At 50.2% G+C, this 13,034-nt stretch overlaps 1 protein-coding gene and 1 non-coding gene across 4 annotated transcripts in view; both read left to right on the top strand.

The window, feature by feature from the left end:
* Positions 1-406: 406 nt before the first annotated feature.
* BCAP31 (B cell receptor associated protein 31) overlaps positions 407-13,034 on the top strand; it is a 28,973-nt gene continuing 16,345 nt past the window's right edge. Inside the window, exons 1-4 of one of the 3 annotated variants that reach the window (XM_068962411.1) lie at positions 407-472; positions 1,331-1,465; positions 2,926-3,026; positions 6,016-6,163. In XM_068962411.1, coding sequence (XP_068818512.1) covers positions 1,374-1,465; positions 2,926-3,026; positions 6,016-6,163 — 341 coding nt within the window. In that variant the 5' untranslated portion in view covers positions 407-472; positions 1,331-1,373. Of the gene's footprint in view, positions 473-511; positions 555-678; positions 743-1,330; positions 1,466-2,925; positions 3,027-6,015; positions 6,164-13,034 lie in introns of those variants that run through there. The other 2 variants (XM_068962413.1, XM_068962412.1) reach the window with 2 other exon arrangements.
* On the top strand, positions 4,935-5,037 carry LOC138072142 (U6 spliceosomal RNA). Its single transcript, XR_011144288.1, has one exon. It is a non-coding gene; the product is annotated as a U6 spliceosomal RNA (small nuclear RNA).

Below are 13,034 nucleotides of genomic sequence, written 5' to 3'. Positions count from 1 at the left end.
AGCCCGGCTGAAGCGACTGTGACTCCGCCACCCGCCCAGAATCCCCACCTACCCACCCACCCCTCCCCAGGGGCGAGTCGGGGGAGGGGGAGGAGGCGGAGGAGGGGCGGGAGGCGGAGCCCAGGCACGGGCCGCCCCACCCCGTTCTCGCCCCACGGTGGGGCCCCGCCCCCTCCCCGGACCACAGAGACGCCGGAGGACCGCGCGGGCTAGAGAAGCGGCACCTCGCCTTCCCGCCAAGGCCGGGGACCCGTTTCTCCGCGCGCGCGCGCGCGAGGCGCGGCTTCTTCCCCAGTCCCAGACGTCGGGAGCCTCGGCTCGGGGGCGGGGCCTCCGGGGCCTTGTGGCGGTTGGGGGCGGGCCGGGACTAGCCGGGCGCTTCCGGTTCCGGCCGCGGGGAAGGGGCGGGGCTGGGCTGGTGGTGGGAGAGTTTGGCGACGACTGGGCGTGCGTGGTGACTCTGGAGAACTCGGTGAGCGGACTCGCGCGCCGCGCTGGGCTCCCGGGCCGCCGAGGTTCCCCGGCTCCTCGACGAGGGGGCGCGGGGAGGCCCGGTGCGCGGGGCCAGGGCCGAGGCTAGAGTCCGGGGGCGGGACCGGGCGGAGGGAAGTCAGGGTGGCGGCGGGTGGAGCCATCTCCCGGGGTAGGGGGCGACGTCGAAGTCCCTCCGGAGGAGCCGGCGGGGTGGGGCTTGAGAGGGCGTGCCGGGTCGGGGCCTCGTCGAGGGGTCTTCTGGAGCCGGGTAGGCGCCGCGACCGACCTGGGAGGCCGGGAGGGGTTTCTCCGGCTTTGGAGGAGACAGTCTTCTAGAACTTTCTCTGGACGGGGCCGTGAGGTGCTGGGTTGAGACCCGCTCTTGCCCTTGGCTCCGACTCTCGTCCTCTAGGAGTCGCTCTCGGGGGCTCTCGGAGATACTGAAAGCTGAGCCGAAGGGGCGGTGGTTGGGAGGCTTTTGCGTTCCGCTCCTGCCCTGGGAGGAGCTGCTCGCTACTCCTCTGTCGGCCCGGGTGGAAGGGCCCAGAGGCATCGCAGGTTGGGAGGAAGCGCGAAGGCATTACTAGGACCGAGGCTGCGGTGTGGTGGGCGGTAGCCTCTGGCGCCCCTCGGCGGGGGGCGATCTTCGGGCTCCCCGAACTGCCGATTCCCACCCACTGCTGCCAGGGTTCCGCAGGCGGAGTCTCCCGGACTCCACGGGGAGGAATTGTTTGGAAAGGTGTCTCTGGAGGTATTGGCAGCCAGGCTGCGGGGCTCGAGGGCTAGGAAGGCTCTGAGGTCTAGGGCTGGTGGCTGCCGAGGTGTCACGACGCCTGTTTGTTCTGTGCTCCATCAGGAACAGGCCCACATCATCCCGGTGGAAAGCTGCTAGCAACACGATGAGTCTGCAGTGGACTGCAGTCGCCACCTTCCTCTATGCAGAGGTCTTCGCTGTGCTGCTGCTCTGCATTCCCTTCATTTCTCCCAAAAGGTATGGGCAGGCAAGCCAGGAAGAGTCTCGGTAGCTTGTGCCTGCAGAGTTGGGGGGCCTTAGAGTTGAAGCCAGCCGGAAACAGGTAGAACCTGTCTGGGATGGGGGTGGCAAAGATTGTGTTTATTATCGCCAGCTAGGCCCACAGTTGTGCTCAGTCACATCTTGACTAGGTCCTTTCCCCTGCACCCTGCCTTCTGGTCTTCAGTGTGCCAGAGGGGACAAGACCAAGTGACCATTCTGGAAACGATGTTTCCAGGTGTTTAGGGGATGGCATTGTGAGATCTGCAAGACTTGCCTCTGGGTCATGTTACTGTTGATTTGGTGACTTCTGTCCTCCTAACCAGTCTCTGGGGTTGCGAAGTGGCCTCATGAGCATTACTCAGCCTAGGAAGGCAGAAGCCATGTTTCTTTTCAGCGAACAGAGGACTTCTGAAAAGTTATTTTGAAATTCATCTTGATTACATATACTATAGGAACACATCTGATCTTAAGTTAGAACATTACAGATAAGACTCTTCACAGATGTTTTCATAGAAGCTTCTTTTTAATGAAAAATCACAGGCCGCTGTTGTGATAGAAAGTGTACAGCACTGCTTAAGGAATGTTCTTTACAAAGCTAGATCTGAATCACCTCATACAGTTCACAGGAAATGCAGAGACAGTGGCCCACTTGGAGCTGCTACATGGAAAGCTTTGCAGGACAAACAGCCTGGTTTCTGCAACAGTGAATTAGGGGAGAAAACAGAGCAAGGGAGGGGGGAGTTCGTAGAATAAGGCCTGGTGTGCTGCGATTCATGGGGTCGCAAAGAGTCGGACACGACTGAGCGACTGAACTGAAGGTACTTATTAACAAAATGCAGAATCAGAACCTTGTCAGGATTCAAACAGACCAATTGTTAAAAATAATTGCCTCAGTTGGACTTTGGAGTTCTGGCTCTGATGATGAGAGATTTTTCTTGATATTTTTGAGGCTTGACGGTGGCATTGCGATTGGTAGCCATTTCTGAAGGGTCTTCTTTGACGGAGCTGTATGCTGAAGTATTTATGGAGGGAAAGGTAGGGAGGTCTGGGGTCTGCTTCATGGTAATCGGGGGTGGTGGGAGTCTAGATGAGCCAAGATTGGGCACATGGGAAAACAGTTTAAATAAATAATGTGGATTTGGCAAGCATTTTGATACTACAGAGGGGACGCTAAGTTTCGCATTTCTCTCCCCAGAGCCTACCAGTGTTTAAGACTTTTTCTAGAAATTTCTATACTTGGACAGGTGTCTTTTTTTTTCTTTTTAACACTGTTGAACAGATGTCATAAGTTGGAAAATTGCAAGCAGCTGAGGCTGAATCTGTATGAGATATTCAGCCTTTGAAGAAGAGTGCAAAACTGTATCTGGTTTCAGGGCCCTGGATCCCAGGTGTGTGTTCTTACTCTACTGACCTTAGCCTTTTTGTCTTTTTCACAGATGGCAGAAGATTTTCAAGTCCCGCCTTGTGGAGTTGGTAGTGACATATGGCAACACCTTCTTTGTGGTTCTCATTGTCATCCTTGTGCTACTGGTCATTGGTAAGTGAGTTGTGGCTGATGGTAGCTATCTGACTTAGACCTTTTGCCATGGCCTCTGCTACAAAGCCCTGTGCCATGTGCCATGTTCCATGATTAGAGTACAGCTTTGACTTCTCAGAGACAGACCATTTAGTGCGCCTGTCTTTCTCTTGGGGGAAGAAAAGCTCCCTTAATCCACAAAGACGTCAGCATCCCTGCTACTGACTGCTGGCAGGGTCTTTGCTTTGACCAGCAGCCTTTGTGCCCCTGGTGCTGACCATCTTGTGTCTCAGGCAGCTCCTTGGGTCCTTCCAGAGCTGAAACCAAGAGAGGCTAATGGACCTGTCCTGACCTTGGTCTCAGTAGGCTGCAGGGTTTATGAACTGGGTGTGTGTGCTTTTGCTTTTAGGTGTGGGCTGGGGGTAAGAGTTGGGGTGGGGAGGGACCATGCTGGGGGGTGTTCACTTAGAGCTTTGCCCTTCTGCACACCAGATTCCACGAATTCTCCTGGTATGGCAGATGGGGTGGGAGAGGCCCTTTGCAGAAGGTGGTAGTTGGCAAAAGTGCCGTTTTTCTTTTTGAGGAGTCAGGGAACTGCCTGGATGTTCTAGAGCGACATCCTGCTATGATAAAAGGCTGTTTCATATCCTAATGTAATCTGTAGAGGTCTGCCTAAATAAGTTGTTCAGTTCAGTTCAGTCACTCAGTCGTGTCCGACTCTTTGCGACATGAATCGCAGCACACCAGGCCTCCCTGTCCACCAACTCCCGGAGTTTACTCAAACTCATGTCCATCGAGTCGGTGATGCCATCCAGCCATCTCATCCTCTGTCATCCCCTTCTCCTCCTGCCCCCAGTCCCTCCCAGCATCAGTGTCTTTTCCAATGAGTCAGAGTAAGTTGTTAGCTAGTAGCAAATGCTAGCGACATAGCATAACTAGCTAGAAGCTGCAGCCCTGGCTGGCCCCTAGCCATCCCTGGGAAGGGGTCTAGGGCACATCTCACTGGGGGAGTGGGCTTAATGAGAGTTCAGGGTCAACTGCCTTGGGCTGGAGGCCTGAGATAGAGAGGGTAGCCCTCTGCTGTATGACTTGAGCTAGTTTGGCCCAATGCCCTGATCCCTGGTTGGCTCTTTGCCATTAGTCAAGGTGGACCTTGAGGTGCTGGGGTCTCTGGCTGCAGAAGACAGTGTGGGAAAACATGTTTTTTGTTTAAATCACAAAAATAGCACATCTTTAGAGATTTGCAAATTTAACTTACAAAGTTAAAGGTTCCCATAAACCCATGTCTCACAGGTAACTATTTTAACAGTCTATGTTATGTTTCCACAGTCATTTTCTGTGTTGGCCATGTCCTCACATGGAGGAAGGGACAAGGGAGCCCTCTGGAGTCTATTTTATAACGGCACTAAACCCACTCATGAGGGCTTTGTGCTCATCTTCCAAAGGCCCTACTTACTAGTATCATCTGGTTGAGAGTTAAGGTGCCCAAATGGGAATTTTGGGGGTCAGGAACCCACATGTGTGCATGCTGAGTCACTCAGTTGGGTTTGACTCTTTGCGACCCTGTGGACTGCAGTGTGCCAGGCTGCTCTGTCCATGGGATTTTCCAGGCAAGAATACTGGAGTGGGTTGCCATTTCCTCCTCCAGAGGATCTTTGCAACCCAGGGATCGAACATACATTTCCTGTGTCTCCTGCATTGGCAGGCAAATTCCTTACTGTTGAGCCACTTGGGAAGCCCACGGATGTAATAGATACCAGTAAGTGGAGGTGTGTTTTTATGATGTAAAATCAGCCTTAAAAACAAGCAGTCTCATACCAGAAATTAAGAACCAGATAGTAGCCTTACATTGCCCCTCTCCCATGGGGATCCATTAAGAGCCCTCTTTAGGTAGATCTTTACATAATGATTTAAAAAGATGTCTCAGATGTTCATTTCAGCAGCACATATCCTAAAATTGAAATGAGACAGATGATTAGCATGTCCCCTGCATAAGGATGACAAACAAACTCATGAAGCATTCCATATTTTTTTAAAGCACATTGTAGGGGATACAGAAATAGAAATAAAAAGTACTAATGGAACTTATATAATGTTACAAATCAGTGTACCTCAATTGAGAAAAAAGAGATAGCAGGGTTGAGGGAGAAAAGTAGTAGGTATGGGATCGTTCCATTTCTAGCCTGTAAACACACAGATGTGAATATATATATATATGAGTGGCCAGCAATGGTTTTTTAGAGCAGAGGTTATTCACTGTTCAGGTGTTTGTGCTCCCCCTGTAACAGCCTAGAACTCTGTTAGGCCTTAAGGATGTAATAGGAACGGTTTCTGTTCTTGTGGCGCTGTAGTCTAATTTGGGGGACATGGACATTAATTTTAGGTGTGTGTATAACATTGACTAATGGGACTGGAAATGACTGCTTTAAGCTGGCCGCATGAAGTAGGTTCTACTGGAGGTGATTGATTATGTTATGGGCTTCTTTCTCCTACATTGAACATTGATGAGCATGAATTTTTTTTTTGTAAGCAGAATACACCAGTTTAAGTAACCAGTTATAAAGCTTAGACACTCAGGCATCCTCCAGGTCTTGACTCCTAGGCAGCTCATGCTTCCCTTGTGGGCATTTCCATAAACAGGACTCGCCTGGCTTATCAGTTGGGTGGCTGATGGCCAGCCCCATTTGTGATAAACAGAACCAAACAGTGGGGGCACCGTGGCAAAGGGAGTTGCCCCGGTTGCCAGCGACATCTCAGATTCGGTGAGCTTCTTGACACGGAGAGCAAGCTTGTGGTCTGGGTAGAATGGGTCCAGAGGGTGACATGAGAAAAGCTGGAGGAGAGAACAGGTCGGAGGGCAGCACTTCTGATAAGGCATCCATCAAGATGTGTGTAGAAGGGGAAGAGTAGGGGAGATAGTTTTGAGGAAAGCGAGGCTGCCCAGACTCACGCCTTGCATCTCAGCTGGACTCATCCGGGGCTGAACACCTGTATCTCTGCTCTGCCACAGATGCTGTTCGTGAGATTCGAAAGTATGATGATGTGACAGAGAAGGTGAACCTCCAGAACAACCCTGGGGCTGTGGAGCACTTCCACATGAAGCTTTTCCGTGCCCAGAGGAACCTCTACATTGCTGGCTTTTCCTTGCTGCTGTCCTTGTGAGTGGGGAGGGGCGAGGGAGTGTGAAGGGACCTATGGGCTAGTCTGTGGCCTTGAATCGGAGGCCCTTTCTACGTTCGGGGAACCACACAGTTTCTCCAGAGGCAGCATTGAAGGTGGGAGAGGGCTGACAGGAAGGTCAGAAGACCACGCTGTGGCTCTGCCATAGCCTGCCACATGTTCTTTTAGGGCATGTGTGCTACTGTCACCTTGCTCTCTGTACACAGAGTGAAGTAAGTGACGGGTGTTTTCCCTCCTCTGGAGAGGCCCTTTGGAGCCCAGCTTTAAAAGGGAACAACTGAATAGGGCCTTTTTGTGTATGGGGTCCAGGCCTGAGCAGAAAGGGCACAAAATGGGACTGAGACCAACCGTGTCCCCAGGGCCTTCCCCAGTGTAGACCTATCACAGGGGCTTGAGACCTATTGGAACCTGAGGGCTGGCATGCTACCTCCTGTTCACAGGGGTTCTGATGGAGTGAGGGTCTGGCTATTCTCAAGTGTGCTTACCTGGCAGGGAATAAGACATTGTGCTCGGGACAAGGGCTTCCAGGAGTATTGGGAAAAACTTACTGTGAGGTTACTCAGAAGTAAGGTGAGTTTGTGGATTCTTGGGCTGGGCTGTCTTAATTCTAATCACCTGGACCTCCTTCTTCACTAGGCATTGGAATGACTGTCTTGGTTTCCCTTTTGCACACAAAAAAAGTCAGTTGCTCAGCTGAGCCTGGTGTCTCTGGGTCAGAGTTGGAAAGTGACAAGAGGTGGAGCTGGCAAGGGCTTTTCAGGGGGATACATCTAATCCCAGGAGTGATCTGCAGGCCTGCCGTGTTCTACCTTCCGAGAGTCAGGAACTGAGAGTGCTGGGAGGAGTTGGACACAGAGCCCAGGGTTTTAGGGTTTCAGGAAGCTCCAAAAAAGAAGTAAGATCTTGTGGACTGAAACTGAAAGGGAAGCAGATCCAGGGGACTGAGTCTAACCGCAAGTGAGCCAGAGGGTAGGAAAAGAGAACTGGCTGTGTCTGAAGGACCACAGAGGCTTTTGGGGAGGATTTCATCTGGAAGTTAGGAAGGACAGAAAGAAACCTAAGGTTTGGACTGGAAGAAGATAGGGAGCTTTAAGAATAGTATTGATGGGAGTAGGAAATGGCAACCCACTCCAGTATTGTTGCCTGGAAAAGTCTATGGACGGAGGAGCCTGGCAGCCCATGGGGTTGCAAAGTCGACGCAGCTGAGCACAAACAAGGGCCCACCTTAATCCAGATTGAGCTCATCTCAAAATCCACAATCACATGTACAAAGATTGTTTTTCCAAATGAGGTCCTCTTTGTAGGTTCTGGAGGTTACAACTTGGGCATACCTTTGAGGCTGCTATTAAACCTGTTGCAGTCTGGTAAGAGAAAAAAAAAAAGAATAGTATTGAGAAGGCAAAAGTGTGGTGAGCACTGGATTGGGAGCACTGTGAGGCCTGGGAAAAAGACAGTCCCCTCGGTGTTTCTGGGTAAAGTAAGGAAATGGTGGATAGGGGGTCAGGGCAAAGGAAGCACTGGGATGAGAGAACTGAAATCCCAGATGGGCAAGGCGATACTGGAGCGCCCAGCTTCTCTGATTTAGTTTCCGCTTTCGCTAATGAAATGATGTCCAGAGGCTCTGGAGTTCATTTGCAGCTGGAATCGCCAGTCCTTGAGGAATTGCAGGGTAGGAGAGATTCTGTACGACTGCAGATGGGCAAGCATCCCAGTTTCCAAAGGAGGGAGATAGTAGGTGAGGAAACAGACTGGAGGGTCTGTCTGACTTTGATGTCAAGCTGTGTTCCAGAAAGAACAGCTTATATGCTTTTGTTTATTTTTAAAATATAAAATTTATTTTAATTGGAGGCTAATTACTTTACAATATTGTATTGGTTTTGCCATACATCAACATGAATCCGCCATGGGTGTACACGTGTTCCCCATTCTGAACCCTCCTCCCACCTCCCTCCTTGTACCATCCCTCTGAAGAGAGAGGAATCATTGGCAACAATCGTGAATGCTTGGGGGATAGGTTCTGTCAGTCTTATCCCTGCCTTTGCCCATTTGGGGTGTGTGGATTTCTGCAAAAGGTTTGCCAGTCTCCAATTCAAGAAGATTCTTATGGACAAGGTGCTGAAGTGTGGGCAGGGTGCTGGCATAATAGTGTAGTTGGGTGGGGTCCTAAGTCCCAGGAGTGGCTGCTGTATGGGTCAGCTCCATCCAAATAGGGCTCTCAGGAGCTTGCACTCTGTTGCTGGCCTGCTCAATGCTTCTCTGCTGAGGACATTTGTTATGGCGAGCAGGTGCAGGGAGAAATGGAAGTGGGAGTTGAACAACAGGTATATGAGCTACTACTCAGAACCCATGGCCATCTAGACAGGTTTGCTGATGGGGCCAACTTAGACTTGAGTTTTTAACGGGGTTACGTTTGCAAACGTGTGTGTAGGTTCATAAAGGGCAGTGGAGATGAGGACCTCAGACTTGGGCTTGTGCCTTACTGCAGCTTAGTAGGAGTTCGTGGCAGAGCTACTGCAGAAGCTCATGAGCTGTTAGCCCTCTCCAGTGAGGGCTGGAGGCACCAGCCTTGCTTGGCTCAGTGTCAGCCAGTGCTGCCTGGAGGGTTGCAGTTGGGGTGCCACCTTTAAAGAGATGCTGGCAAAGCTCAGGTGGTGAATTTAGAAGTAGTCACAGTGCTGGTGGGTGGAATGGTGTTCGTTCCTCATGTACTGTAGTTTTGAAGTCTGACTCTCCTGACTGCTCTGCTTTTGTGATCTCTTCCAGAAGAATGCCTCCAGGGCAGGTATTATCTGAGTGGGCCAGGGGACAGTGGGTAGCCAGGTATATCAGATGAGTGAGTGTGTGGTCAGCTCAGTCCTTTGCGACACCATGAAGTTAGGCATTCCAGCTTAATTCCTGCAGTTGACTTCAAAAAACTGGCGTAAAGCACAAGTCAGCATCTAGTTCTAGCTTGACCAGTGCAGAGAACACCACCACAGTCAGGGTGCAGAGCAGTTGGCAGTCTCCTTTCGAACCCAGACAGGTGAATTTAAAGAAGAGCAGTCGTTGTTTATATCTATGCCTTTTCCTAAGGGGGTCGTGGAGTCTACGAGAGGAGAGTGAGATCTGGACCGCTGGTCCAGTACGCTCTGTTCTCTCAGCTGCTTCCCCCACTGTGCTGTGACCTCTCCATCTGACAAGCATGTAAGGAAGGTTTCAGCAAATTCCCTTTAAAATGTGTCAGACAGTAGCTTCTTGGGCCTGGTTGTTCCCGCAGCTCCCCATCTGTTCGTTGTTTATCTTGGCTGAAAGAGGCTTTGCTGTACCTGCCACACTCTCCTGGATCCCTGTCCAGTAGCTGATCAAAAAAAAAAAGATGTAAAGTTCTTGTGTGACTTTAGAAAAGGAAAGTGACCCCAAGGATTGGTGTGGATTCACTAGTTGTCCACAGATGATCTGTTTAGTTTCTAGAATTTTCCAAGATGATATACTCCTCCCTAGTCGAGGGGTCAGACCCTGTATGATGGCTGTGACCCTTGAGGAACTTCTCTCTTTGCATGACATTAGCCATAGAACTGTTCTTGTCCAAATACACAGCTCATAGGCAGCTTGCAGGAAACGCTTTAAGAACACAACTATCACCTTTGTTACTCTGATTGCAGAAGTTATCCCTACTCACTGTAAAAATAAACAAAGCCCCCCAAACTTCAAATAGTAATGTGTGGTGAGAAACTGCAAGTTTTCATCTCCAGGGATAGCTATAGGTAATAAGTGGGATATTTCTGAAACTTTTAAAAATAATCTTTTACATATATGTTAACTTTTTTCTTATGAGCACTGTGGGGTGTTTTTTTTTTTTTTTTTTTTTTGCTCTGCTTTGACTTGCCCTTTTCACTCAATTATCTTGGTGGTTTTTCCAAATGACTTGCACAGACTTCTGTGCTTCATGGCTGTGCAGTGTTCCGTGCTGTAAGGGCACCATCGTGTATTAAATCAGTTCCCTGGTCACACATATGTGAGCTGGTTGGAAATTTTTACCATTAAAAAACCACTTTCTCACATTGATGCTTTCTAATCTGGCACAGGATGCTTTTTTTTTTTTTCCCTTTTTCTCTGTTTAATTATTGGAAATGGGATCTGTGGGATGCTGGTTCCCTGGCACCTAGCTGCTCTCAACGTGGCCTGTGGCCAGCAGCATTGGCCAGACCTGGGGGCTTGTTGGGAATCGAGACCCTCTGCCCTGCCCCCAGCCTGCTGACAAGGACCTGCATTTCGCTGAGCTCCCAGTGACCCTATTGTTTGTTAACCATTGAAAAAATCGAACTATAGTTCATTTACAATGTTGTGTTAATTTTGGGTGTACAGCAAAGTGACTCAGTGGTCAAGCGCATTTAAAACACTTGGTGTACTCTTTCTCTCTCCTCGTGTATCTGGTTGGTATTTCCAGAAACAATGCTCTGTCCTGTAGTTTTGGAAGCACTTTCTTTTTGAAGACTGCCTTCTCTTCTCTGTCTGCCCTACATGGACTAGTTCCATTGTCCTACATGGCCTTGCTTCCGTGTTCCTCTCAACTTTTGTACACTTTTCTTGTGCATAAATGACCCACTAACTCTTGTTAGCCATGTGCAAGTCTGTGTGAAAGAACAAGAGAGATGTCTCTCTGTCACGGCTGGGTCAAGTTTAGGTGTATTAGAATTGTTTTGCAGAGTCCCACTCACGGTCTTAGCTCCATAACCAGAGCATCATTGTACAGGAGACAGAGCTGCTGCAAGAATACTGAGGGAGAGTAGTTGTGTGTGTGAATTGTTTGCGTTCTGGTTCGGCTTGAAATCAGTAAGGACTTCTGTAATACCTTCATAAATAAGGGGTCCTTTGTAAGTGGAAAAGGGCAACCCAGGAGAGAGGGAGCACTGGAGAGATGATCTGAGTTGTACAGGTTCTAAATGGCCAGCCCAAGCCTCTGCCTAGTTCTGATACCAGTTTGGATGCCCGCTTGTTTGTGTTGGTGTGAGCTCTTAGTAACAGATGTTGGTTTATAGCCTGCCTCTGACTCTAGACTAGATAGTAGGCTGTTTGTTCCTCTGGATTTTGGTCGGAAGGTGCCTGGGTCAAGCACACAATCTGTGCATCAGCCTTAGCCTAAGTTGTAGGAGTACAGTGACTTTAATCTTTTGTACTCTGAAGATTATTTGGCTGCATTGGTCTTACTTGCAGCCTGCAGGATCTTTGCTGTGTCATGTGGGATCTTTGTGGCCTATGGGCTCTCTAATTGTGGCACAGTCTCTGGAGTGCATGGGCTTCAGTAGTTGTTACACGAGGGCTCAGTTGCCCCATGGCATGCGGGATCTTAGTTCCCCACCCAAGGATCGTCACCTGCCTTGCAAGGTGGATTCTTAACCACTGGACCACCAGGGAAGCCCCCATCTAAAGATTATTAAACCATCTGATAGTATATAGCCTTTGGAGGAAGTTAAGTCTTTAAATAAACAAATAAAAGACATCCTCTAAAATGTCAACCAACGTTGCCACATGCCTTTGTTGAATATCTTTCTAGACTGATATCAGCTACCATATGTTAAGGATTCCATGTGCCAAGCACACATTAATTTTTACAGTAGTTCTGCAAAGCTGAGGTTCAGAGACCCAAGTTCCCAGAGCTAGTCATCAGTAGAACTGAGAATTCTGATTTAAAGTGATAGGACCTCAGCACCTGGGTTCTTTCCCTACAGCAGCCACACATGTCTTCACATTGGAACTACCACAGGCGAACTTGGATCTTCCACTGTCTGTCATGAACATTGTTCTACGACAGCCCATCAGTTTCCAGTATTCTTACGAATCTACCAGTTCCCTGCTGCTGAACTTCAGGCTCAGTCCCCCAGTTTTCTCTCATAAACCAGGAAAACCTCTCTTAGTTGCCACTTTGCATGCCTCTCAGCTGGACCTCCTGGTCATAGTGTTTGTGTCTGTCTGCCTATCTGATTTTCTCCTGCGAATTTGCACTTGTCTCACTGGCAGGTACTGGCCCAGTCCCAGAACCCCAGTGGGCTGTTACAGAAGGAGCACATGGAACAGGGTGGATGACACAGGAGTGGCCAGAGACATGGTGGAGGGTTTTTAATGCCAGTTTCAGAGTGCGTACCCGACCTCTGTGTGATAGAGCGCTGCGTTTTTCCAGCGGTGCTGTGCCGTGGTCCGAGTTGCACATTTGTACTTGGCAACAGCACCTGGGGTGGGGTAGTTTTTAGCGCAAGAGCACCTAGAAGCAGGGGGCGCAAAGGGGAGATCACTGAATTGGGAAATGTGGTGCCCTGAACCAGGTTTCTGAGGTGTTGGTGGGAGAAAGGGGGGGAACTAGTGGGGATCCCAAGCCTTGGAGGCAGAGGCGGTGGTGGTTCTGCTGTGGGTGCCCGCAGAGTGGCAAAACCCAGAGGAAGAGTGGCACGCGCTCATGCATGTGGGGGAAGGGAGCTTGAGAGGCCCGCTGGAAGGCACAAGGAAGCAGGGGCTGGGCGGTGGAGGTGGGTGGCTTCACGGAAGGGTTGAAGGATGGCGGATGGGTGAGAGGGCTGGGCGACCACTCCCTGGAAGCCAGGTTAAGGGTAATGAAGGCCGATTAAGGGAGAGACAAGACTAGGAGAGAGAGATAGCAGGTTAGTGGTGAGGGGACCACAGAGGGAGAGAGCAAGGCTAGGAGAAGAGGCTGGGAGTGGCGCTGCCTCCTTCTGGGTCTGCAGTTAAGAGCACACAGCAGGGAGAATTCCCTGGTGGTGGTCCAGTGGTTAAGAATCCACACTTTGACTGCCGAGGGCTTGGGTTCAATCCCTAGTCGGGGAGCTCAGGTTATGCGGGCGACCACCACCAACCGAA

This window comes from Capricornis sumatraensis, chromosome X (genome assembly GCF_032405125.1).
Source record: "Capricornis sumatraensis isolate serow.1 chromosome X, serow.2, whole genome shotgun sequence".
Lineage (NCBI taxonomy): Eukaryota > Metazoa > Chordata > Mammalia > Artiodactyla > Bovidae > Capricornis > Capricornis sumatraensis.
Note: the sequence above shows the minus strand (reverse complement) of the source record. Positions and strands in the feature narration are given on the sequence as shown.